The sequence below is a fragment of the Coregonus lavaretus genome (assembly GCF_964263955.1).
Source record: "Coregonus lavaretus genome assembly, chromosome: 18".
Classification (NCBI taxonomy): domain Eukaryota; kingdom Metazoa; phylum Chordata; class Actinopteri; order Salmoniformes; family Salmonidae; genus Coregonus; species Coregonus lavaretus.
The window spans coordinates 11,357,071-11,384,480 of record NC_140005.1 but is presented as its reverse complement, the minus strand read 5'-3'; the positions used below and the strand labels follow the sequence as shown (position 1 = coordinate 11,384,480).

Genomic DNA, 27,410 nt, shown 5'->3' with positions numbered 1-27,410 from the left:
CTCAAACGCATTAAGAAGGAACGAAATTCCACAAATTAATTTTGAACAAGGCACACTTGTTAATTGAAATGCATTCCAGGTGATTATCTCATGTAGCTGGTTGAGAGAATGCCAAGAGTGTGCAAAGCTGTCATCAAGGCAAAGGGTGGCTACTTTGAAGAATCTCAAATATAAAATACATTTTGATTTGTTTAACACTTTTTTGGTTACTACATGATTCCATATGTGTAATTTCATACACTGCTCAAATAAATAAAGGGAACACTTAAACAACACAATGTAACTCCAAGTCAATCACACTTCTGTGAAATCAAACTGTCCACTTAGGAAGCAACACTGATTGACAACACATTTCACATGCTGTTGTGCAAATGGAATAGACAACAGGTGGAAATTATAGGCAATTAGCAAGACACCCCCAATAAAGGACTGGTTTTGCAGGTGGTGACCACAGACCACTTCTCAGTTCCTATGCTTCCTGGCTGATGTTTTGGTCACTTTTGAATGCTGGCGGTGTTTCACTCTAGTGGTAGCATGAGACGGAGTCTACAACCCACACAAGTGGCTCAGGTAGTGCAGCTCATCCAGGATGGCACATCAATGCGAGCTGTGGCAAGAAGGTTTGCTGTATCTGTCAGCGTAGTGTCCAGAGCATGGAGGCGCTACCAGGAGACAGGCCAGTACATCAGGAGACGTGGAGGAGGCCGTAGGAAGGCAACAACCCAGCAGCAGGACTGCTACCTCCGCCTTTGTGCAAGGAGGAGCAGGAGGAGCACTGCCAGAGCCCTGCAAAATGACCTCCAGCAGGCCACAAATGTGCATGTGTCTGCTCAAACGGTCAGAAACAGACTCCATGAGGGTGGTATGAGGGCCCGACGTCCACAGGTGGGGGTTGTGCTTACAGCTCAACACCATGCAGGACGTTTGGCATTTGCCAGAGAACACCAAGATTGGCAAATTCGCCACTGGCGCCCTGTGCTCTTCACAGATGGGTCAGTCATGGTGTGGGGTGGCATTTCTTTGGGGGGCCGCACAGCCCTCCATGTGCTCGCCATAGGTAGCCTGACTGCCATTAGGTACCGAGATGAGATCCTCAGACCCCTTGTGAGACCACATGCTGGTGCGGTTGGCCCTGGGTTCCTCCTAATGCAAGACAATGCTAGACCTCATGTGGCTGGAATATGTCAGCAGTTCCTGCAAGAGGAAGGCATTGATGCTATGGACTTGCCCGCCCGTTCCCCAGACCTGAAGCCAATTGAGCACATCTGGGACATCATGTCTCGCTCCATCCATCAACGCCACTTTGCTCCACAGACTGGAGGCCAGGAGTTGGCGGATGCTTTAGTCCAGGTCTGGGAGGAGATCCCTCAGGAGACCATCCGGCACCTCATCAAGAGCATGCCCAGGCGTTGTAGGGAGGTCATACAGGTACGTGGAGGCCACACACACTACTGAGCCTCATTTTGACTTGTTTTAAGGACATTACATCAAAGTTGGATCAGCCTGTAGTGTGGTTTTCCACTTTAATTTTGAGGGTGACTCCAAATCCAGACCTCCATGGGTTGATAAATATGACCTCCATGGGTTGATAATTTTTGTGTGATTTTGTTGTCAGCACATTCAACTATGTAAAGAAAAAAGTATTTAATAAGATTATTTCATTCATTCAGATCTAGGATGTGTTATTTTAGTGTTCCCTTTATTTTTTTGAGCAGTGTAGTTTTGATGTTTTCACTATTATTCTACAATGTAGAAAATAGTAAAAATAAAGAAAAACCCTTGAATGAGTAGGCGTGTCCAAAATTTCGACTGGTACTGTATATATTTGCTACTGCTTGACAAAGAAAAATGTTGACCATCAGCCTACCGACCAAACAATCGACCAGTCGACTAATTTGTGTCAGTCTTAGTATCAGTCAATCATTTATTCGTTCATATCATCACACAGCATACTCGTCATTCATGATTTTTAATGTTTTGTCAAACAAGGGAGTGTGCAATTGGCATGCTGACTGCAGGAATGTCCACCAGAGCTGTTGCCAGAGAACGCAATGTTCATTGCTCTACCATAAGCTTCCTCTAACGTCGTTTTAAAGAATTTGGCAGTACGTCCAACAGGCCTCACAACTGCAGACCACGTGTATGGCGTTGTGTGGGTGAGCGGTTTTCTGATGTCAGAGTGCCCCATGAACAGAGTGCCCCATGGTGGGGTTATGGTATGGGTAGGCATAAGCTATGGACAACTAACAATTGCATTTTATCAATGGCTTTTTGAATGCACAGAGATACCGTGATGAGATCCTTAGGCACATTGTTGCGCCATTCATCCGCCACCATCACCTCATGTTTCAGCATGATAATGCACGGCGCCATGTCGCAGGGATCTGTACACAATTCCTGGAAGCTGAAAATGTCCCAGTTCTTCCATGGCCTGCATACTCACCAGACATGTCACCCATTGATCATGTTTGGGATGCTCTGGATCGACGTGTATGACCGTGTGTTCCAGTTCCCGCCAATATCCAGCGACTTCGCATAGCGGCAGGTAGCTTAGTGGTTAAGAGCGTTGTGCCAGTAACCGAAAGGTCGCTGGTTCTAATCCCCGAGCTGACTAGGGGAAAAATCTGTCGATGTGCCCTTGAGCAAGGCACTTAACCCTAATTGCTCCTGTAAGTCGCTCTGGATAAGAGCGTCTGCTAAATGACTAAAATTTAAAACATAAAAATGAGTGGGACAACATTCCACAGGCCACAATCAATATCCTGATAAACTCAATGCGAAGTAGATGTCGTGCTGCATGAGGCAAATGGTGGTCACACCAGATACTGACTGGTTTTCTGATCCACACCCCTACTTTTTTTTTTTTTAAGGTATCTGTGACCAACAGATGCATATCTTTATTCCCAGTCATGTGAAATCCATAGATTAGGGCCAAATTATTTTATTTAAATTCACTGATTTCTTTATATGAACTGTAACTCAGTAAAATCTTTGAAATTGTTGCGTTTTATATTTTTGTTCAGTGTAGATAATCCTGTTCAAGCCTCGGTCTCTTGCGCAATACGCACCTGCTCTTCAAGGCCCAGGAAAAGCTAGATTAGAATAGCTTGCTGGACATACAGTACCAGTCAAAGGTTTGGACACACCTACTCATTCAAGGGTCTTTCTTTATTTTTACTATTTGTTACATTGTAGAACAATAGTGAAGACATCAAAACTATGAAATAACACATATGGAATCATGTAGTAACCAAAAAAGTGTTCCACAAATCAAAATATATTTTATGTTTTAGATTCTTCAAAGTAGCCACCCTTTGCCTTGATGACAGCTTTATATTTCAAAATGTAAATCAAATTCGCTAGCCTATAATTGCAACTTTGTAGGCCGCATGTCCTGCACCATCATCACTTGTTCTCTCACAGGTTCATGGTTTGAAAGAGGTGTGTATTTCCAGTCCATATAAAACAGTATTATACAATACAGTAATGCAGTGCACACTCAAAATGATTAGCCTACTGGAACTTGTTTCATTTATTTACCCAAGAGAGCTTTGCTACATCTATGGGCTTTTATATATTTTTCTGTCATGCATAATATGCGGTAGCCTATATATCGTAGGCTATGTATTGGGTAACAGCACAATCATTTGGGCTTTTTTTGGCTTGGGCTCATAAAATGTCTTTAATGTATGGCTCATCAGGCTTATGTAGTATCAGGATTTAATTTCCATGCCGATCAAAACTCGAATCACATCCAGACATTTACAGTGGGGGAAAAAAGTATTTAGTCAGCCACCAATTGTGCAAGTTCTCCCACTTAAAAAGATAAGAGAGGCCTGTAATTTTCATCATAGGTACACGTCAACTATGACAGACAAAATGAGAAAAAAAAATCCAGAAAATCACATTGTAGGATTTTTTATGAATTTATTTGCAAATTATGGTGGAAAATAAGTATTTGGTCAATAACAAAAGTGTCTCAATACTTTGTTATATACCCTTTGTTGGCAATGACACAGGTCAAACGTTTTCTGTAAGTCTTCACAAGGTTTTCACACACTGTTGCTGGTATTTTGGCCCATTCCTCCATGCAGATCTCCTCTAGAGCAGTGATGTTTTGGGGCTGTCGCTGGGCAACACGGACTTTCAACTCCCTCCAAAGATTTTCTATGGGGATGAGATCTGGAGACTGGCTAGGCCACTCCAGGACCTTGAAATGCTTCTTACGAAGCCACTCCTTCGTTGCCCGGGCGGTGTGTTTGGGATCATTGTCATGCTGAAAGACCCAGCCACGTTTCATCTTCAATGCCCTTGCTGATGGAAGGAGGTTTTCACTCAAAATCTCACGATACATGGCCCCATTCATTCTTTCCTTTACACGGATCAGTCGTCCTGTTCCCTTTGCAGAAAAACAGCCCCAAAGCATGATGTTTCCACCCCCATGCTTCACAGTAGGTATGGTGTTCTTTGGATGCAACTCAGCATTCTTTGTCCTCCAAACACGACGAGTTGAGTTTTTACCAAAAAGTTCTATTTTGGTTTCATCTGACCATATGACATTCTCCCAATCCTCTTCTGGATCATCCAAATGCACTCTAGCAAACTTCAGACGGGCCTGGACATGTACTGGCTTAAGCAGGGGGACACGTCTGGCACTGCAGGATTTGAGTCCCTGGCGGCGTAGTGTGTTACTAATGATAGGCTTTGTTGCTTTGGTCCCAGCTCTCTGCAGGTCATTCACTAGGTCCCCCCGTGTGGTTCTGGGATTTTTGCTCACCATTCTTGTGATCATTTTGACCCCACAGGGTGAGATCTTGCGTGGACCCCCAGATCGAGGGAGATTATCAGTGGTCCTGTATGTCTTCCATTTCCTAATAATTGCTCCCACAGTTGATTTCTTCAAACCAAGCTGCTTACCTATTGCAGATTCAGTCTTCCCAGCCTGGTGCAGGTCTACAATGTTGTTTCTGGTGTCCTTTGACACTCTTTGGTCTTGGCCATAGTGGAGTTTGGAGTGTGACTGTTTGAGGTTGTGGAGAGGTGTCTTTTATACTGATAACAAGTTCAAACATGGCTTCCATTAATACAGGTAACGAGTGGAGGACAGAGGAGCCTCTTAAAGAAGAAGTTACAGGTCTGTGAGAGCCAGAAATCTTGCTTGTTTGTAGGTGACCAAATACTTATTTTCCACCATAATTTGCAAATAAATTCATTAAAAATCCTACAATGTGATTTTCTGGATTTATTTTCCTCAATTTGTCTGTCATAGTTGACGTGTACCTATGATGAAAATTACAGGCCTCTCTCATCTTTTTAAGTGGGAGAACTTGCACAATTGGTGGCTGACTAAATACGTTTTTTCCCCACTGTATATGCTTTAGAATGACACTTCCGGTCTTGACAGGAAATACCGGGTTAACAAGGAGAGAAGCAATTTATTCTCGGGATGGAACATTTGTATAACACCAGGAAATATTCAACCCTAGTCCTGACCTCTCCAAATGGCAAATCCTCATTTTGGAGAGATGCCTAGGTCCTGTCCTCTTCCAATGGAAAATCCTCATTTACAGGATCAGTCATTCATGAAGGGAATAACAAGATAATGGAAAGCAAAGCACACACTAGGGTTGCACGTACTGACATGGTTGGATGAATGCTGTCATACAATTGTGTTTATAGGCTACTTGTTTATCTGGAGGAAGTATGGAGCATAGCATATTTATTCGATAAGGGATATACAGAAGGTAGACCTGTATATAGATGGATAGCTTCATACTTTATTAAACTAGGCCTAACCCACAATGGGTAAACTCAGTAGTAGTATTTTGTTGTTGGCATGCATATTATCAGGCTTCTACCTCCTGACTCTTCTCCTCTCTTCATGTTGTGCAGAGCCCACAGGGTAGCTGTGGTTAGCCATGGAGGATGGGAAGCCAGTATGGGCGCCCCACCCCACCGATGGGTTCCAGCTGGGCATGATCGTGGACATCGGAGCTGACACCCTCACCATCGAATCACTCAACCAGAAGGGCAAGGTCAGTCAGACTTGGCACGTGTCAAACCCGTTCCATGGAGGGCAGAGTGCCTGCTGTTTTTTTCCTCTTCTCCCTTGTATTAGATTGATCATTTAAGGTCATTTGATTAGTTAGGAACTCGTCTGGTTGTCTAGGTCTTAATTGGACACAAATTTAAAGGAAATAACAAAAACCAACACACTCGACCCCGTGGAATGAGTCTGTCTGTTTATGTTTTGTATCACGATATACACTTGAGTGTACAAAACATTAGGACTGCTCTTTCCATGATATAGACTGACCAGGTGAATCCAGGTGAATTATTGATGTCACTTGTTAAATCCACTTCAATCAGTGTAGATGAAAGGGAGGAGACAGGTTAAATAAGGATTTTTAAGCCTTGAGACAATTGAGACAATGATTGTGTACGTGTGTCATTCAGAGGGTGAATGGACAAGAGAAAATATTGAAGTGCCTTTGAACGGGGTATGGTAGTAGGTGCCAGAATGTGTCAAGAACTGCAACGCTGCTGGGTTTTTCACGTTCAACAGTTTCCCGTGTGTATCAAGAATGGTCCACCACCCAAAGGACATCCAGCCAACTTGACCCAACTGTGGGAAGCATTGGAGTCAGCACTGGCCAGCATCCCTGTGGAACGCTTTCGACACCTTGTAGAGTCCATGCCCCGACGAATTGAGGCAGTTCTGAGGGCAAAAGGTGGTACAACTCAATATTAGGAAGGTGTTCCATCTCAGGGGCGGTTTTGCGGACAGTGTTTAATTTAAATCAGGACTAGGCTAATTCTACTTAAATTAATTTAGATTTAAAAAATGTCTTAGGAAGTCCCAGACTAAGGTAAATAAGGACTAACCAGTTCATCTTTGTGAAGCCTGATTAGATTAACGATGTGCACTTGGTGCTGACCTGAGGATGCTTAAAGAAACAGGGATGGGACGCTAATACATAAGCATTGTGTGGAATTGGAGCAAGTCACCTAAACCAAACAATGGACGGAGGTAAAAGAAAACATTTCAATAATTTCAGTGACTTTGAAAAAATCCTCTTGAAGCAAATTGTCAAACCAACAAATTATCGAGAAAAAACAGCATGATTCATCAACCGAAAACAAGAAAAAGAATGCCTAGACTACCATGTGTAATGAATTCAACTCAAATGAAAAAGTAAACAAAAGGACGCTACAACAACTTGAGGTAAGATGCTGTATTGTTGGCCCACTTTTACAAATCAGTCACTTTGAAATGTCTGTTTTCTTGTGTAACACAACACAGTGGGGCCTAATTGTATTTGTGTGACAGAAATATAACAAACAATATCATACATAATTACTAATATAATTCCTGTATTATTTTGTCTTTCTAAGTTCCTGTGGAAAAACATAAAAATCTACTTAAAGAAGACAAAATGCTGTTGCTTGTAGGTAGCGTTTCAAGACTGGTGGAGGTACCCCAGTTAGACCAGAGACAGATGAGCAGGGGGACTTGTTGACAGGGGTCATTGATAACCAGCAACCCCTGGAAGGTATCCCCGATGATGACCATTTGGACAGTTCAGATGGGGGACCGTTCCAATCCTCATTTGGTTGGACACGTTCATTCAACATGTGCCATCCCAGGACTGCAGGCGATATGCAATGTTGTCAGTCATCTCTTGCACTCCCATAATAAAAAGTATGTAATGAACTCAACTCTTGAAGAAATAATGTTCTCTAATGCAGCAATGTAATCATTTTCTAGAGGCAGATGATAACCATAGCTTGAAGGGGACTTGTCTTAGCAGGATGAAGGTCAGCCCGCAACATCTGCAGCAGCCAGGAGGGAAGGTTGTGTCACTAACCTGGGCCAGAGGACAAAGACGGAGGCTGAGCATGCGTGACAAACTAATGTATTTAAAAGAAGAGCACTATATGAAGATGCAAATCCTTTGTGTTGAGGTGGCTATGAAGGAGGAGGAGAGAAACAGGAAGCAGCAGCAGTACCAATGTTCTTCTCAAACCAGCACCAGTTCTGGGTCCTGATATTTCCATTTGTGAATTAAAAACATTTTTGTTACCGATCCATGGCTATTGTTTGCTTCAATCACTTGAGCTGTCTTTGTTGTGAGAAGTGCAGCATAGCAAAAGCATCTCTGCAGGCTAGTCCATTTCTGTCATTGTCTGCCTCAACCATGGGAACATCTGGGCCATCCTCATCTTCAATGCGAGGATCTGGGCAGCCATACTGTTTGAGGGAATTGTGAAGCACTGCTATTGAAATTATGACAATGCAGCATCTTCTTGGTTGAATGCGCAGTGTGTTTCTGAGACACTGGAAACAACTCCACTACACCTCTGGTGCGGATATGAGCTCGGTTGTACTGTTGTTGCTCAGGTCCTATTGCATGAAGATGAAGTTGGTCTGTGCATACCCACTGTCACCAAGTATGATTCCATTGTTGTCCTCCTTCATGCTGAGTTTTGGAAAATCCTTCAGTCATGAGTTGCACCTTTCCAACGTGCAGTTATGTTGGAGAACTACAAATTGATTTAATCAAAATAATTCAGTGGGTTTATCCTGTCTATAACTGCCCTTCTGTCTGTCCTTGGTGGTGCTCTTTGATCATCATTGAAATAGTCCAGGTAATCCATTTTCCTCCATTACCAAGGTCAACCTGGGGGCCAACATCCTTTAATCTGAAGTTAAGCCTGCCTCTGGCCAGGTTTAATTTAAGCCTTCACTTAGATCTAGATTAACTCTAATCGTCCTAGACTAGGGCAAGTCTGATACTATTTTAAACCATGTCTGAGAAATGCAATTTCAGTTAATCCAGTTTAAAAGTGGAATTTAGTCTAGGATCAGGCTTAATCTTTGTCCGCGAAACCGCCCCTCAGTGTACAGTACCAGTCAAATGTTTGGACACACCTACTCATTCAAGGGTTTTTCTTTATTTTTACTATTTTCTACATTGTAGAATAATAGTGAAGACATCAAAACTATGAGATAACACATATGGAATCATGTAGTAACCAAAAAAGTGTTAAACAAATCAAAATGTATTTTAGATTTTAGATTCTTCAAAGTAGCCACCCTTTGCCTTGAGAAATATGAGAGCATGTAAAACAGCCCAGCGCTGTACCAGTGTCACTAACAGAGGCAATCAATAAGTCATGTGAGCAGCAACAGCAGGTGTGGTGATTGTGTTACCGGGAGGGAAAGATCATTAGAGTAAAAAGAGCCACCTGTTGCCCTTAGGTCACTCCCCAGTGCGTTGCTTTCACTGAATGAGTTTGATATTCACAACAACAAAAGCCTGTGTATATAGCAAGCTAACAGCAGAGTGATTATGCTAAGTTATATGGAATTGTTTTAAGAAGGTCATACCAAGGATAATTTTGCTGTTTGATTTAGAATTTTACGATCCCTTGAAGTATAAAAAATATACAAATAAAAAGATTTGATAAATGTTTATTTGGCCTTACTGCTATTAGCCCATACAAACGCATTGAATATCAGATTCACCACATGGAACAACAGGTAGTCCCCCCCCCCCCCAAATAATCTAATAATAATAATAATCTGAGTGTCTGTATCTGAGAGATATAAGAAAGAGCAGGAATGTATTTATTTTTTACAGTCTCCATAATATATACTTCCATTAATTTTTTTCAACTGGTACTGGGGGACCTTCAGACGAGTCTTGTGAGGTCTGTGGGCGTCCTAGAGCAAAAATAACTGACGTACGTATTCGTGAGAGTCTCACCTCTCCACAGAGGAATTAGTATGTAGCCCAAACTGTTCGGACGTTACAGACAGAAGTTGGCAGATCGGCTGTACCGACTTCAGACGACTCCCAAGACGCTTGTGGGGGTCATAGAGCAAATCGTGTTCGTGAGAGTCTCATCTTTCCATAAAGTGGTCATAATAGCTTGTAGGCCAAACTGTTCGGGCGCTACAGACAATTTTGTGAGAATACCGATTTTCGGGATGTCTCATGGTCTGACAAACACCGCTCTAGCTCTGTCACCTTTCACCACAGATGCGGAAGTGCGACATTGATGGATGTGGTGGATTGAGACTCCTCCAATGCAAAAAACCTGATATCTCTAGCTTAAACTAACAGATTTTTATGGGAATGTTTTTTATTATGCTAATTATATTTCAGTGGGGGCGCGGACATCGGCTCTATAATTTTTTTCCAGAAACCATTATGAGCTGGTTAACAGCAAAACAGGCCCTGGACCGGTCACTAACGGATACAGGGGCTCATTGAGCGTCTTTCACTGAGCTCATTAAAGCCAAAGCTCTGCCCAGCATGATTCTCTGTCAGAGTATCCTGGCTATGTCTTGTTAGCGGGAAGTTTTGCACCCATTTTTGTTGGGGCTGGCAGCTAGGTGCCGTGGCGCACAAAGCTCATTATTTTCGCGTACGTGCTGTTTGTGCCAGTGGGACACACACACACACACTCGTAGCGCTCATACAATTAACTGGGCAGGAGTGTGTGTTGAGGCCTGTCAAAGTGTGTATAGGGTGTTGTAAATAATGTGCGGTATCCACACGGCTGGGTTCCCACAGTAACAGTACAGAGCCGTATCTAAACTCATAGTACTAGCCAGACACACACACACACACACACAGCTCATATCCTGTTTCCCTCCCACCAAATTATTTATCAGCCTGCCATGTCCTTCCCCTTGTTTCTCTCACAAGCAGCTTGTTCCTTTCAATGTTTTGCCATTACCTCAGACTCTGTATAGTACTGGGAGAATAACAGAGTTTCTCTCACAAGCAGCTTGTTCCTTTCAATGTTTTGCCATTACCTCAGACTCTGTATAGTACTGGGAGAATAACATTTTACATTTACATTTTAGTCATTTAGCAGACGCTCTTATCCAGAGCGACTTACAGTTAGTGAGTGCATACATTCTTTTATTTTTTTATTTTTTTTTTATTCTTTTTTTTTTATATATATATATTTTTTTCATACTGCCCCCCCGTGGGAATCGAACCCACAACCCTGGCGTTGCAAACGCCATGCTCTACCAACTGAGCTACATCCCTAATAACAGAGTTTCTCTCACAAGCAGCTTGTTCCTTTCAATGTTTTGCCATTACCTCAGACTCTGTATAGTACTGGGAGAATAACAGAGTTTCTCTCACAAGCAGCTTGTTCCTTTCAATGTTTTGCCATTACCTCAGACTTTGTATAGTACTGGGAGAATAATAGAGTTTCTCTCACAATCAGCTTGTTCCTTTCAATGTATTGCCATTACCTCAGACTCTATAGTAGCCTACTGGGAGAATATCAGAGACTTAGTTGATGAACTTGACAACAAACACTCAAACATTGATTTGTGTTAGTATGTTAATGCAATGTTAATGAAGAAATATATAAACATTTTAGTCCTTTCCAGGTTGAAGTAGAACATTTTCAGGAGTCCCTTATGAGACATTAGTAAATGGACAGGCTCTTGATATACACCACAACTGGTGGAGGCCTTCTCATGAGAATGTTTAGATGGTGTTAATGTTAGTAAAAGAAGTGCTTTTGATGTTGCAGACCTTTCTGGCTCCTATGAATCAAGTGTTCCCTGCTGAGGAAGATGTCAACAAACATATGGAGGACAACTGTAAGTTCACACTCTCAACTTAGCCTAGTAGCCTAGCGGTTAAGAGCGTTGGGCCAGTAACTCAAAGGTTGTTGGTTCGAATCCCTGAGCCAACTAGGTGAAAAATCTGTCTGTGCCCTTGAGCAAGGCACTTAACCGTAATTGCTCCTGTAAGTCACTCTGGATAAGTGTGTCAGATAAATAACTAAAATGTAAAGAACTTACCTTTATCCTCAAGTTGATATGGACTTAATGTTTGTGTATGTAACTTAATGCGCAGACATTTTTAAAGAATGCTTCCTCACAAGCGACTTTTGTTTATTCTCTCTTTCAGGTTCTCTTATGTACCTGAATGAAGGCACGCTCTTAAACAACGTCCGAGTGCGGTATAGTAAAGACAAGATATATGTAAGACATTCCAGATCAATGGTACATTAATCCTAGGCCTCGAAGATAGACCATTCTCTTCCTGTGAGAGACATCTGGTGGTCATAGGCCTAGTTGCTCATCAAGTTGTGAAAATGTTGGTGGTTCTCAACTAGGGGAACTAGGACCCTTGGGGTACTTTGCCTATCCGCAAGGGGTACTTGTGAAGACTCGTGAGACCATAGATTGGTAAAATGCACATGAGGGGATACTTCAGGGTTACTCCAGGGAGAGCAAAATGTAGTTGGTGGTACAGCAACCGAAAAAGGTTGAGAACCACTGCTCTATCTAATGTGATTATTTTTTTGTAACAACTTATTTTTTTAATGACTTTTTGCAACACAGACATATGTGGCCAACATCTTGATTGCGGTGAACCCTTACTATGACATCCCCAAACTGTACGCTCCAGAGACCATCAAGTCTTATCGGGGCCGGTCCCTGGGCACTCTACCACCTCACGTCTACGCCATCGGTGAGAGCACATATCTCTTATTACAACAATGGCTGCTATACTGCCTGGTTACTGGAGATGAATACAGTGTGTTTAAAGCAATGGCTATATTTGAGTAACATTTGAATTAAGGCTAGGTGTTGTCAAAGCATCATATCCATTACATGATTGATGATGTGGTTTTTCAGCGGACAAGGCCTACCGGGACATGAGGGTCCTGAAGATGAGCCAGTCCATCATAGTGTCTGGAGAATCTGGGGCTGGGAAGACAGAAAACACCAAGTTTGTCCTCAGGTCTGGCCTAAAGGACCACTATAATCTTGTTAGTTGTTACAGACAACCATACTAATCTTAAAGGTAGACTCAGCGAGATGACGTTGCATGCACAAAGGAAACACTGGGTCAATTTCCGCAACGACTAAGAGCGCTTAAGCTCAAGGCTAAACTTCTCCTCTGTTTTGGTCCTGTATAGGGATGTGGCGGTCATGACATTTTTTCAGCCGGTAACTGTCATGCAAATGACTGCCGGTCTCACTGTAATTGACCGTTAATTAACATAAACATGTTTAGCATCTCCAGGCCTCCACACATACAAGCAGCTGATGCGCGCCTTTGGAACATCTACATTTTAAATATAGACAAAAATATATATTTAACATACACTTTCACAATAAATCCATTATCTAGTTCATTTAGCAGACAAGATCTGCTTATAAATCCCATTCCATTATTTTATATTATGATTTTGTAGTAAGAAGAATATAATTGATCTTAGCTGAATGACATAGAATGGATATTTTTACCATTCCCGAACGAGTGAAGTGGCTATTTAAAACAGGTCCTATATGCTAGATTTAGTTATTTGGCAACTTTAGTTGTGAATGATACAAACCTTAGAATGTCTTAGAAATCAAAACATATGATGCGACTATATTTATTTTTTGAAAAAGTTGCAAAAAAGCTTGCCTCAGGCTGCACACGCTGTTGTTCTCTCAAGTGATCATATTCTCACCCATCAAACTATTCTCAATTTAATCTTGTCTTTAATATGTGAAATGTATTTAGATTTAGAATGGGCCATTATCCAATGGGCAGGAACAGGGGCAGAGGAAAGAAGACATGTGTATTTGAATAGTGAATGGAGGCCGCTTTCCCAGTTCCTTTTTCAATCATGTCGGGTAGCCTACTCCGGTTTTACAGTGGAGCAATGTGCTTAATATTAGCAGCTGAGAAATGATTATAGTAGCAGTAGAAAGCTGGGGTCCACCCTCTTTTTAGTGGCAACTATCAAAACCCTGCTTTCACACAGGATTGCATATAGAAATGTCTGGGCTTATAAGAACACTTATTTCACTCCACGCATCAACCACTGTTTGAGGAGCAGCCAGCCTCTCACTGCGCGACAGGTGATATTCTGCCCAAACTCTGTATGCCATGGGCTCTCCAACCCTGTTCCTGCAGCCACCAAGTTAAATCTATTTGGGAACATCGATAGTAACATGTTTTCACAACGAAACAAATGTCATTAAACTGTTGACAGCCCCTCTCTGCACGCTCGAGCGAGGAAAGGAATGAAGGAGAGAGAGGAGGAGATGGAAATGCACGATGGTGAGATAGTCTGTAGCTAAATGGAATGTCAGCCTATTAATTATGAAAATATAAAAAATGCCTTATTACTAGACTATTCAAAATCAAATACAAATTCACTATAATTGTAGGCTAACTAGCCTACTCAGTAAGCCACCCTGCACAATCAATGAACCAACAGCATCGCCTAGGCCTTATAGGCTCTCTCCCCCAGACACATGGATAAAAGTTTGGAGCGTAGCATACGGTACCCAGTCCATCCAGTATGCATAATAATACAGTCCATACTCAAAGGCGATTACTTGAGTTTGTTTAATTTTTGTAGTACAGTGCATTCGTAAAATATTCCCTTTTTCCACATTTTGTTACGTTACAGCCTTATTCTAAAATTGATTAAATAAAAAAAGTCCTCATCAATCTATACACAATATCCTATAATGACAAATCAAAAACAGGTTTTTAGAAATGTTTGCAAATGTATTACCCAAAAAAACATTGCTATGATACTCAAAATTGAGCTCAAGTGCATCCTGTTTCCATTGATCATCCTTGATGTTTCTACAACTTGATTGGAGTCCACCTGTGGTAAATTCAATTGATTGGACATATAATTTGGAAAGGCACACACCTGTCTATATAAGGTCCCACAGTTGACAGTGCATGTCAGAGCAAAAACCAAGCCATGAGGTCGAAGGAATTGTCCGTAGAGCTCCGAGACAGGATTGTGTCGAGGCACAGATCTGGGGAAGGGTACCAAAAGATTTCTGCAGCATTGAAGGTCCCCAAGAACACAGTGGCTGCCATCATTCATGAATGGAAAAAGTTTGGAACCACCAAGACTCTTCCTAGAGCTGGCCGCCCGGCCAAACTGAGCAATCGGGGGAGAAGGGCCTTGGTCAGGGAGGTGACCAAAAACCCCATGGTCACTTGGTTAGAGCTCCAGAGTTCCTCTGTGGAGATGGGAGAACCTTCCAGAAGGACAACCATCTCTGCAGCACTCCACCAATTAGGCCTTTACGGTAGAGTGGCCAGACGGAAGCCACTCCTCAGTAAAAGGCACATGACAGCCTGCTTGGCATTTGCCAAAAGGAACCTAAAGGACTCTCAGACCATGAGAAACAAGACTATTTGGTCTGATAACTCTTTGGCCTGAATTCCAAGCGTCACGTCTGGAGGAAACCTGGCACCATCCCATCGGTGAAGCATGGTGGTGGCAGCATCATGCTGTGGGGATGTTTTTAAGCAGCACGGACTGGGAGACTAGTCAGGATCGAGGCAAAGATGAACGGAGCAAAGTACAGAGAGATCCTAGATGAAAACCTGCTCCAGAGCACTCAGGACCTCAGACTGTGGCAAAGGTTCACCTTCCAACAGGACAACCACCCTAAGCACACAGCCAAGACAATGCAGGAGTGGCTTTGGGACAAGTCTCTAAATGTCTTTGAGTGGCCCAGCCAGAGCCCGGACTTTAACCCAATCTAACATCTCTGGAGAGATCTGAAAATAGCTGTGCAGCGACGCTCCCCATCCAACCTGACAGAGCTTGAGAGGATCTGCAGACAAGAATGGGAGAAACTCCCAAAATACAGGTGTGCCGAGCTTATAGCGTCATACCCAAGAAGAGTCAAGATTGTAATTGCTGCCAAAGGTGCTTCAACAAAGTACTGAGTAAAGGGTCTGAATACTTATGTAAATGTGATATATCTTTATTTTTTATTTTTAATACATTTGCAAACATTTCTAAAAACCTGTTTTTGCTTTGTCATTATGGGGTATTGTGTGTAGATTAATGAGGGGGGGGGGAAACAATCAATTTTGGAATAAGGCTGTAACGTAACAAAATGTGGAAAAAGTCAAGGGGTCTGAATACTTTCCGAATGCACTGTATAGGCTAGACCAAATGTACCAAAGACATCTTAAATATGTTTTTCTGCATTGCGTAATATGCGGTAGGATATTAGTCTTTGTATTGGATAATGGCACAATCTTTATTTTAATTCAGGCTTTTTTTCGGGCTTGGGCTATAGGCGTATGCATCAGCGCTAATATGGGTCTGGTTGTATGCGGCGTCTTAAATGTTTTGAATTAATAATCACCTTTAGAAAAAGCTGTCCATTTTCGTTGTGTTTGGAATCGAAATAAGATCCACCACAACCTTTTTTCCCACTCAGTTTCAACCTGAAGTAGCACTTCTTTCTTCAAGTTGATTGATCACAGTAAGGTCAAACAATGTAGCCTAACGGTTGAATTTCAAACGCATAATACTGTTTTGATATGATTGTTTGATGTGATTTTCGATTGCATTTGCATTGATGTCAGAGTGATTAGAGCGACAATGGAGTGCTGAGTACCAGGCCATTAGCGACCTGACGGTTGTTAGCTAGTTGGGTACTACCAACGTATCAGAGCTATTAATGTAGCCTACAGTGCGTATAGGAGGAGATGAATGTGCCTCAACGTTCAGGTGGAATTTGACTGTGGTCATGAATCATGACATCCAGTGTGGCGGTAATAGGGTCACCATAACAGCCCTAGTCCCATAGCTACCACTTTGAAACAGCATGAAGAGCACATGCACATAATAATGTGTGTGACTGTGTGAGAGAAGCAGTGCTGTTCTTTGTGATGTCATCTAGTTGAGTCTATCTTTAACCAAACTTGTGTTGTGTATAATGACATTGGTCGTCAATGCATAAGCCATGGTTTCTGTAGTATACCTCATGTCCAAAACTTAATATAATATAGCATCGTTGTTAGTCTTCATCTGACTTTCATCCCATAGATATTTAACAACGTCATACGGCACCGGTGAAGATATTGATGAGAGAATTGTTGAGGGTAGGATTTAACATATAACTTCACTAATAACTTCCTAATCATACTTAGGCCATCTATAGTTGAGATCTCAAATACTTATTTTGTGCCTGTGAATTTCAGCAAACCCCCTGCTTGAGGCCTTTGGAAACGCCAAGACAGTCAGGAATAACAACAGCAGTCGTTTTGGGAAATTTGTGGAAATCCACTTCAATGAAAAGGTTAGCCATCATTTTCTGTGGCAAATACAATTTCGTCATGATAAGGAATTTCAGTATTTTGGTAAAATTCTATGTGCGTAAGGCATTTCAGTGTATTGGTCTGTTTCATTGTTGCTTCATCGGCCCAAATGTTCTGTGTGTATGCATCCTGCACCTGTGTGTGTGTGTGTGTGTGTGTGTGTGTGTGTGTGTGTAACAGAATAATGTGGTAGGTGGCTTTGTGTCCCACTACCTGCTGGAGAAGTCAAGGATCTGCATGCAGAGTAAAGAGGAGAGGAACTACCACATCTTCTACAGGCTGTGTGCTGGAGCCTCTGAGGACATCAGACAGAAGCTGCACCTTGACTCCCCTGACAGCTTCAGGGTCAGTCTCACACATGCATACACAGAGCGCAACCTATAATAATAATAATATGCCATTTAGCAGACGCTTTTATCCAAAGCGACTTACAGTCATGCGTGCATAATTTTTTTTGTGTATGGGTGGTCCCGGGGATCGAACCCACTACCTTGGCGTTACAAGCGCCGTGCTCTACCGGCTGAGCTACAGAGGACCATATAGAGGACCTGTGTATCACTGAAGGGTGTTTCCAGAGAGTGTCAAGTCTTTGCATACCAAGTTGAGAGAATGGATGGCTGAGTCCTTTGAAAGAAAGCTGCAAATAGCCCTGTCCCCCATGCCTGACTGTGTTCTTTTAGAGGGGGAGGTCAACTGTCCCTCTCCCTGCCTAATGGTCGTCTGTTCCTCTCCCTGCCTAATGAAGCAACACAGTCCTCCTGCCAAATTTTTCCACCATGAAGTAAATTGTGTAAATGGAAAACTCAATTGAATCGTCAGTCGTGTCATTGGTGGACATTTTCCATTGTCTTTTCTATTTTAGATGGGCATCTTCCACTAAAAAGCATGAGCTGACGCAAACCCCAAAACAGTTGGTAGAGGTGCTGACTGACGGCGAGTAAACTGTATGCTATAAAAATAATAAGTTGCACACTATATACGAGCTCCCAGTAATTTATTGGATAAACCACCAACGTTTCGTCATCACTGTGCCTTCTTAATTTTTCCTCTTGACATAATCTTGCTGCCAAGTAATGTAAAAGTAGTCCTAGACAACAGAGGCTTTCCACAATGTTCTCCACTGAACCAGTTACAGGCCTAACACTGGACAGGAGTTACGCTATTCTCTACATGACCACTAGATGTCATGTGTGCTATATCTAATGAACTAAAGTCTGTTACTTGTGTTTGAAAGTGGAGAGATTCTGCACATACTTAGTATTTGTTAGGCATTTCTCTGTCTTGGCTGTGCCCCCAGTGTAACTAAGCGCACATTGGTGAATGTGGGATTTGTGATGGAATAGAAGTACGATCGGTGTGTGTTCTAGAACTAACACACTAAAGGTGTTAGGGGATTAGCTAAATTCCTTGGTTCATTTCACCCTCGCTCTAAACAACGCTATAACAATGCTTCAACAACTATAGTTGTTGTTTTGGGTATTTTTCACAGTATGATTATATCGAGTCTCCACGGAGACAGTCACATCAACAGAGGCAATTCATTCCAATGCAATTAAAACCAAGCCAACTGTGAAGCCACATTTACATAATAGATAGTTAATCTTGGAACATGGCTAAAAGCAATGCCACTTTTCTTGCATTCATTGTAACCCTACAAAATGTATGAAATACTAAATTATACAAGTTATTTATTAGCATCAATACTGGAGTTGAGAGAACAGAGATATTGGCTGAGGATAGGATACTGTATTTTCACAACCAGACCTGCAATGTAAAAGCAGTGTTATCAATAATGCTACCTCATTCACTTTGCACATAAGCCACTGTTAGTCTCTTGTTCCAAGTCGTCGTCGTCAGTCTCATTCTAGTCATATCTTCTGCCGACGTCTATATCTCTCGATCATAAACATATCCAACATAGTTTAGCTTATACGGTTTGTCTACACTTAGGTTATTTCTTGAATGCTAATTGTTTGTGTGTGTTCTCTTTTGTCTTCGAAGTATTTGAACCGAGGATGCACCAGATACTTTGCCAGCAAGGACACAGACAAACAGATCATGCAGAATCGCAAGAGTCCTGAGGTATGGTACCTTTCAGCCTATTCTGTTTTACCTCTCTGACCAGTGAAGGCCTTCACAGCTGGTAGTGCTTGATTTATTCCAAATCCTCCTGGTCACAAGTGGCTTTGAATTTAATTTGAATATGAACTTTAAGGACTTATTTAGTCATATAAATGTATTGAGTTATTGGTACAGGTATTCATGCAAAACTGTATCAGGATTTGTCTTTAGAAATAAAAAACTTGCGGTGCAAAACGTTATTGTACTGTATGCTCACTAAACATTGACATGAGAGAAAACTCTAAGTATAAATTATTGCAGATGACAATTTGTTTTGTTTCAGAATGAGTTGAGGTCTGTGTTTTTGATAAATTACCGTAATTTTCAGACTATAAGCCGCGCCTTTTTTCCCATTTTTCGACCCTGCGGCTTATATAACGGTGCGGCTAATCTATGGATTTTTACAGCTAACGGCCACTAGAAGACCTCCTAAATCTATGGATTTTACAGGTTACAGTCCACCAACTTTAACTCTATGGGCTCTATGACCGGTCCGCGCCCCCCACCTTTAAGCGGCGGGCTCCAGCAGGAAAAGCTGGAAGCCGGAAAAGAGTGAGACAGGTAGCGCGCAAAAGTAAAAGTGGAACCGAGAGTGGTACGAGAGACAGAACGAGAGCAAGACAGACAGACATTACGAGAGCGAGACAGTTTGAAGTTTGAAAGTTGAAAAGTTTGTGTGTCTGAAACGCTATGTGATACAGTACAGTTTACACAGCACAGTATATGTTCTGTAGCTACTATTGCACTAAATGGTCACACTTGAATACGTTTTGCAAATATGCAACTTGTTTGTTGAAATGTTAATAAATGGGAGCTTCCTCAAGCAGCCATCTCTTTCCCGACAATCCCCTCTGTGCACGAACCCTTACATATGGTAATTAAACATGAAAACACCTGCGGCTTATAGTCCAGTGCGGTTTATATATGTACACATCATTCAATTTAGCTGCTGCGGCTTATACTCCGGTGCGCCTTATAGTGCGGAAAATACGGTATGTAAGATGTGAAATTTTGCCAATGCTGGAAATGTGTAATTAATTTTGTTGTTAACGCACCATTATTTGTCCCTCGGGTGTATTGCCAATACATACATGTGACTGCTCACTGTGTGAAGTAGGAACATGTATAATTGTTTGCTGATAAAACATTTATTGTGCACAAAAAAGGAAAATAGATAGAAACCTTGGCACAGGTGAAAGTCCCGCCGATCTCTTGTAGGCTATGTGTGAATTGTTATATTCCTGTATAGACAAAATCAAACAGGCCTATGTCTCTACCATTTTGACAATTAACCAAGTGTACCTTTTCACAGCTTCTATTCAGTGTGTTGAGAGAGCAATGATCTCATAACACTTGGGGTGTTACTAATCAAGCTTGTTGTGCGTCTCTTTGCCCTGCCTCGGGTCAATGTAATGCAGGATAATAAGGTGGGGAGAGACTCAGCTTCACATGCATGGGATTGTAGTGCAAACAGGACCTTATACCGAGCATGTTTCTTTTATCAGTGTGCATGGATGGGGCTTGGCTATTTCTTTTTTTGTCTAGCTTCTATCAGGTTCAGAATGTCACAGTGTAGTGTATTATCAGCCTAAAGAGACATTGTTACAGATACACACTTGTGACAGGTCAGTTGAAATCCAATAACCAAAATCTCACAGTAGTGTACAGGGGTTTTCCTGTATCAAAAAGGGGCTTAGGAGATGGGCGTGGCAAGGGATGTGGCAGGGGGCACAGAATTATTACATATTTAAGCCAATTTCCTGCAATTCTACACATTTCTCTATGGCGCTGAGAGAAATAGCTTTAACTGAAACAATTTCTCTCAGCTCCATGGCAAAATGTCTAGAATTGCAGGACATTAGCTTTAAAACTGAAACAAATGTCCTGCAAATCTATTATTCTTCCATGGAGCTGAGAGAAAATGTTGCAGTTTTAAAGCTAATTTTCTGCAATTCTATGCATTTTGCCATGCTCAAACATAATAACAAAATCAATACTGCTAAATTCGTTATTTTAGAAATGTTCAATTCTCCCCGACTGTCTAGCTTTTATTTTGGTGATGGCTAGTTCTGAAAGATTATATTATTTATAAAATATATAGCTCCATTACCTTTTCTACATGCTTTATCTGGTTTTAGTCTTAAGTTTACACTGAAAGTGTTTTTCCATCCTGAATATATATTTTTGGTGACTATTTGGACTTAAGTGTCCCGAAAAAACACTTAGGCGGCCCGCCCAAGGATTTCAATAGCAGGAAAATCCTTGGTGTAGTAGTATTGAACAACATAATACTGTGACATTCGCTTTGGTGTGCCTCTGTTTTCTGCTTTGAAGTCTGCCAGCCCTCCTTCAAACCAGAAATCACAAATCCACTGTACTTTTCTATGCCTCTGCTTATATCTGTCAGTGGTGGATTTGTAATTTCTGATATTAAAGGGTGAGAGGGAGTATTTGATGCTATGCCAGTGTGAGGTAGGTAACGTAGAGATACGGTCTTAAGGGCAGATATTCAGGAGGAGGCCGAAGGTTCTGGTGCAAAGGTGTTCATATTTATTCACAGTGTTCAATAGTGATAGCCGCCAATGAATATTTACAAGACAAACAGGTAGACAATAGAATTACTTCTCAAACAAAATAAACTGCAAAAAGCTTAAAAATGGCTTACCCTGTAGCTTCCATAGCTCTTACAGGCTGGGGGTGTACCTGGCTCAAGGAACCTACCCAGTTGAATTCTAAAACAGAACTGAATTACTCTCCAAAACAATCCCATATATATACAGTACCAGTCAAAAGTTTGGACACACCTACTCATTCAAGGGTTTTTCTTTATTTGTACTATTTTTTTACATTGTAGAATAATAGTGAAGACATCAAAACTATAAAATAACACATATGGAATCATGTAGTAACCAAGAAAGTGTTAAACAAATAAAAATATATTTTATATTTGATATTCTTCAAATAGCCACCCTTTGACTTGATGACAGTTTTGCACACTCTTGGCATTCTCTCAACCAGCTTCACCTGGAATGCTTTTCCAACAGTCTTGAAGGAGTTCCCACATATGCTGAGCACTTGTTGGCTGCTTTTCCTTCACTCTGCCGTCTGACACATCCCAAACCATCTCAGTTGGGTTGAGGTCTGGGGATTGTGGAGGCCAGGTCATCTGATGCAGCACTCCATCACTCTCCTTCTTGGTCAAATAGCCCTTACACAGCCTGGAAGTGTGTTGGGTCATTGTCCTGTTGAAAAACAAATGATAGTCCCACTAAGCCCAAACCAGATCGGATGGCGTATTGCTGCAGAATGCTGTGGTAGCCATGCTGGTTAAGTGTGCCTTGAATTCTAAATAAATCACAGACAGTGTCACCAGCAAAGCATCCCAACACCATAACACATCCTCCTCCATGCTTTACGGTGGGAACTACAATGCAGAGATCATCCGTTCACCCACACCGCATCTCACAAAGACACAGCGGTTTGAACCAAAAATCTCAAATTTGGACTCCTGACCAAAGGACATATTAATGTCCTAATGTCCATTGCTCGTGTTTCTTGGCCCAAGCAGGTCTCTTCTTCTTATTGGTGTCCTTTAGTAGTGGTTTCTTTGCAGCAATTCGACCATGAAGGCCTGATTCACGCAGTCTCCTCTGAACAGTTGATGTTGATGTGTCTGTAACTTGAACTCTGTGAAGCATTTATTTGGGCTGCAATTTCTGAGGCTGGTAACTCTAATTAACTTATCCTCTGCAGCAGAAGTAACTCTGGGTCTTCCATTCCTGTGGCGGTCCTCATGAGAGCCAGTTTCATCATAGCGCTTGATGGTTTTTGCGACTGCACTTGCAGAAACTTTCAAAGTTCTTGAAATGTTTCCTATTGACTGACCTTCGTGTCTTTAAAGTAATGAAGGACTGCCGTTTCTCTTCGCCTATTTCAGCTGTTCTTGCCACAATACGGATTGGTCTTTTACCAAATAGGGCTATCTTCTGTATACCCCCCTACCTTGTCACAACACAACTGATTGGCTCAAACGTATTAAGAAGGAAAGAAATTCCACAAATGAACTTTAAAGAAGGCACACCTGTTAATTGAAATGCATTCCAGGTGACTACCTCATGAAGCTGGTTGAGAGAATGCCAAGAGTGTGCAACGCTGTCATCAAGGCAAAGGGTGGCTATTTGAAGGATCTTAAATATAAAATATATTTTGATTTGCTTAACACTTTTTTGGTTACTACATGATTCCATACGTGTTTTTTCATAGTTTTGATGTCTTCACTATTAATCTACAATGTAAAAGATTTAAAAAATAAAGAAAAACCCTTGAATGAGTAGGTGTGTCCAAACCTTTGACTGGTAGTGTACATACCAATATGTATGGTACACTGAGTGTACAAAACATTAGGAACACTTGCTCTTTCCATGACAGACTGACTAGGTGAATCCAGGTGAAGGCTAGGATCCCTTATTGACGTCACTTGTTAAATCCACTTCAATCAGTGTAGATGAAGGGGAGGAGACCGGTTAAAGAAGGATTTTTAAGCCTTAAGACAATCGAGACATGGATTGTGTACAGTCGTAGTCAAAAGTTTTGAGAATGACACAAGTATTGGTCTTCACAAAGTTTGCTGCTTCAGTGTTTTTAGATATTTTTAGATGTTACTATGGTATACTGAAGTATAATTACAAGCATTCCATAAGTGTCAAAGGCTTTTATTGACAATTACATTAAGTTTATGCAAAGAGTCAATATTTGCAGTGTTGACCCTTCTTTTTCAAGACCTCTGCAATCTGCCCTGGCATGCTGTCAATTTACTTCTGGGCCACATCCTGACTGATGGCAGCCCATTCTAGAATAATCAATGCTTGGAGTTTTTCAGAATTTGTGGGTTTTTGTTTGTTCACCCGCCTCTTGAGGATCGACCACAAGTTCTCAATGAGATTAAGGTCTGGGGAGTTTCCTGGCCATGGACCCAAACTTTCGATGTTTTGTTCCCCGAGCCACTTAGTTATCACTTTTGCCTTATGGCAAGGTGCTCCATCATGCTGGAAAAGGCATTGTTCGTCACCAAACTGTTCTTGGAAGGTTGGGAGAAGTTGCTCTCAGAGGATGTGTTGGTACCATTCTTTATTCATGGCTGTGTTCTTAGGCAAAATTGTGAGTGAGCCCACTCCCTTGGCTGAGAAGCAACCCCACGCATGAATGGTCTCAGGAAGCTATACTGTTGGCATGACACAGGACCGATGGTAGCGCTCACCTTGTCTTCTCCGGACAAGCCTTTTTCCGGATGCCCCAAATAATTGGAAAGGGGATTCATCAGAGAAAATGACTTTACCCCAGTCCTCAGTAGTCCAATCCCTGTACTTTTTGCAGAATATCAGTCTGTCCCTGATGTTTTTCCTGGATAGAAGTGGCTTCCTCGCTGCCCTTCTTGACACCAGGCCATCCTCAAAAAGTCTTCGCCTCACTGTGCGTGCAGATGCACTCACACCTGCCTGCTTCCATTCCTGAGAAATCTCTGCACTGGTGGTGCCCCGATCCCGCAGCTGAATCAACTTTAGGAGACGGTCCTGGCGCTTGCTGGACTTTCTTGGGCGCCCTGAGGCCTTCTTCACAACAATTGAACATCTCTCCTTTAAGTTCTTGATGATCCGATAAATGGTTGATTTAGGTGCAATCTTACTAGCAACAATATCCTTGCCTGTGAAGCCCTTTTTGTGCAAAGCAATGATGACGGCACGTGTTTCCTTGCAGATAACGATGGTTAACAGAGGAAGAACAATGATTTCAAGCACCACCCTCCTTTTAAAGCTTCCAGTCTTCCAATCAGCATGACAGAGTGATCTCCAGCCTTGTCCTCGTCAACACTCTCACCTGTGTTAACGAGAGAATCACTGACATGATGTCAGCTGGTCCTTTTGTGGAAGGGCTGAAATGTAGTGGAAATGTTTTTTTGGGATTAAGTTCATTTTCGTGGTAAAGAGGGACTTTGCAATTAATCTGATCACTCTTCATAACATTCTGGAGTATATGCAAATTGCCATCATAAAAACTGAGGCAGCAGACTTTGTGAAAATTAATATTTGTGTAATTCTCAAAACTTTTGACCATGACTGTATGTGTGCCATTCAGAGGGTGAATGGGAAAGACAAAATATTTAAGTGCCTTTGAACGGGGTATGATAGTAGGTGGCAGGCGCACCGGTTTAAGTGTGTCAATAACTGCAACGCTGCTGAGTGTTTCACACTCAACAGTTTCCTGTGTGTATCAAGAATGGCCCACCACCCAAAGGACATCCAGCTAACTTGACACAACTGTGGGAAGCATTGGAGTTGACGTGGGCCAGCATCCCCGTGGAACGCTTTCGACACCTTGTAGAGTCCATGAACCGACAAATTGAGGCTGTTTGAGGGCAAAAGTGGGTGCAGCTCAATATTAGGAAGGTGTTCCTAATGTTTTGTACACTCAGTGTATAAACTGTAGTTTTCTGCTAACAAAGAACTATAAACTGTAGTTTTCTGCTAACAAAGAACTATAAACTGTAGCTTACTGCTAACAAAGAACTGTAAACTGTAGCTTACTGCTAACAAAGAACTGTAAACTGTAGCTTACTGCTAAAAAAGAACCGTAAACTGTAGCTTTCTGCTAACAAAGGAGCTAAATAATAATATAGTTGTGCAGTATAATGCTTCTAGAAAGAAACGGCAAAATGAATAAGGGAAATGGATCGAGCTATTTTAATGAGTGGTGATCTAGGATCAGGTCCCCAGCACTCCTACTCTGAGACTCAGGTGCAGTATCCTGACTCTCCGGTCTCTCCTTCTTCCAGCATGTGAAGCTGGGCGCACTGAAGGACCCTCTGCTGGACGACCAGGGAGACTTCAACAGGATGTGCGGGGCCATGAAGAAAATTGGCCTTGATGACACGGAGAAGCTGGACCTGTTCAGGGTGGTGGCCGGGGTGCTGCACCTGGGCAACATCGACTTTGAGGAGACTGGGAGCACATCGGGTAAATAAAGTTACATACACAACCTCTCTGTTAAGGAGTTTTCTCACATAGTTCTAAGGTATAGTTCGAATCAGTTTGATTATTTGTTACATTAAATTTTTTTCATTTGGTTCGGTTGATTTCACATTGCCAAATGTCAAACGAACTAAAACACCTAAACAAAACCACTTGTCCATGCTAGTAATTTGTTTATTGGCCCAAAATGCTCAAGTTAAATCCATCTATGATTATCAAGAAGAATCACTTTTGTGTCCCAAACATCATATTACTTTCGCTTTGGTCTTCCAACAACATAGGACATGAATAGGCTATATTCAGTAGCCTATATCCCCCGGATCCGCTCATAAATGTGCTGCTATACTCAGAATGTTTCAGCCATATCAAGTTATGATGCTGTGTGCATTTAATCAAATGCTCGTAGTCAAACAACCAATAATACTGTGCGACTCTGGTTCTTTTCCTGTGTTTTTTACGGACCGCATTCTCACCTGCAGCGAACCGCGGTACGAATTGAATCATACCGAGACCACCCTTTTGAGCGAACCATTGTGCGTTGTTTAGTGCACTCCCAAGTGTGGATAGTGTGTTCACACCAGTCCAACCAAACCAAAATGAGGAGGGAAACACACCAGAGTTCGGTAAACCGCTCCAAACCAGTTTGGTGTGAAAACCCTCTTGGTGTAGCTCTCTGGAATATTAGAATGTCCACACACTTACGCAGATACACATACAGGTGCAGGGTTCTCCCCAAAGAATGTAAGTTGCATTGTGCCACTTTGTAGACTGGCTGTGCCTCTATGTAATAAAGACATATTTTTAACATTTTAAAACAAATACCTTTGGGGTTTTGTTATCCTTTAAGGCCAGGCACCACACCCTAATATTGTATTTTGGGGCTCTAGATTGCAGGAAATGGCAGTTACAGGTGTTAAAAAAACGCAACAATCACTGCGTCCAATGGGGGGCACTGCCCCCCTCCGGGCCTCCCACCGCAGCCATACTCGGCAGCACCTTGTTAAAAAATCCTGGGGAGAACCGTGAGGCGCTTAATGGTGCTTATTAGTCCTGTTATTGTGCTGCCAGTTTGACGTCCTTTACACCAGAACTGAATCCCTTGATTAGTTTAGTTTCTCTAATGTGG

The 27,410-nt window shown here is 42.0% G+C and overlaps 1 protein-coding gene across 1 annotated transcript in view; it reads left to right on the top strand.

Moving 5' to 3' along the window:
• LOC311145549 (unconventional myosin-VI-like) overlaps nucleotides 1–27,410 on the top strand; it is a 108,530-nt gene that overhangs the window by 11,936 nt on the left and 69,184 nt on the right. Inside the window, exons 2-11 of the mRNA XM_084181817.1 lie at nucleotides 5,893–6,035; nucleotides 11,569–11,638; nucleotides 11,952–12,025; nucleotides 12,389–12,518; nucleotides 12,686–12,791; nucleotides 16,867–16,922; nucleotides 17,022–17,119; nucleotides 17,319–17,483; nucleotides 19,140–19,220; nucleotides 26,089–26,269. Coding sequence (XP_084037943.1) covers nucleotides 5,919–6,035; nucleotides 11,569–11,638; nucleotides 11,952–12,025; nucleotides 12,389–12,518; nucleotides 12,686–12,791; nucleotides 16,867–16,922; nucleotides 17,022–17,119; nucleotides 17,319–17,483; nucleotides 19,140–19,220; nucleotides 26,089–26,269 — 1,078 coding nt within the window. The 5' untranslated portion in view covers nucleotides 5,893–5,918. The remainder of the gene's footprint in view (nucleotides 1–5,892; nucleotides 6,036–11,568; nucleotides 11,639–11,951; nucleotides 12,026–12,388; nucleotides 12,519–12,685; nucleotides 12,792–16,866; nucleotides 16,923–17,021; nucleotides 17,120–17,318; nucleotides 17,484–19,139; nucleotides 19,221–26,088; nucleotides 26,270–27,410) is intronic.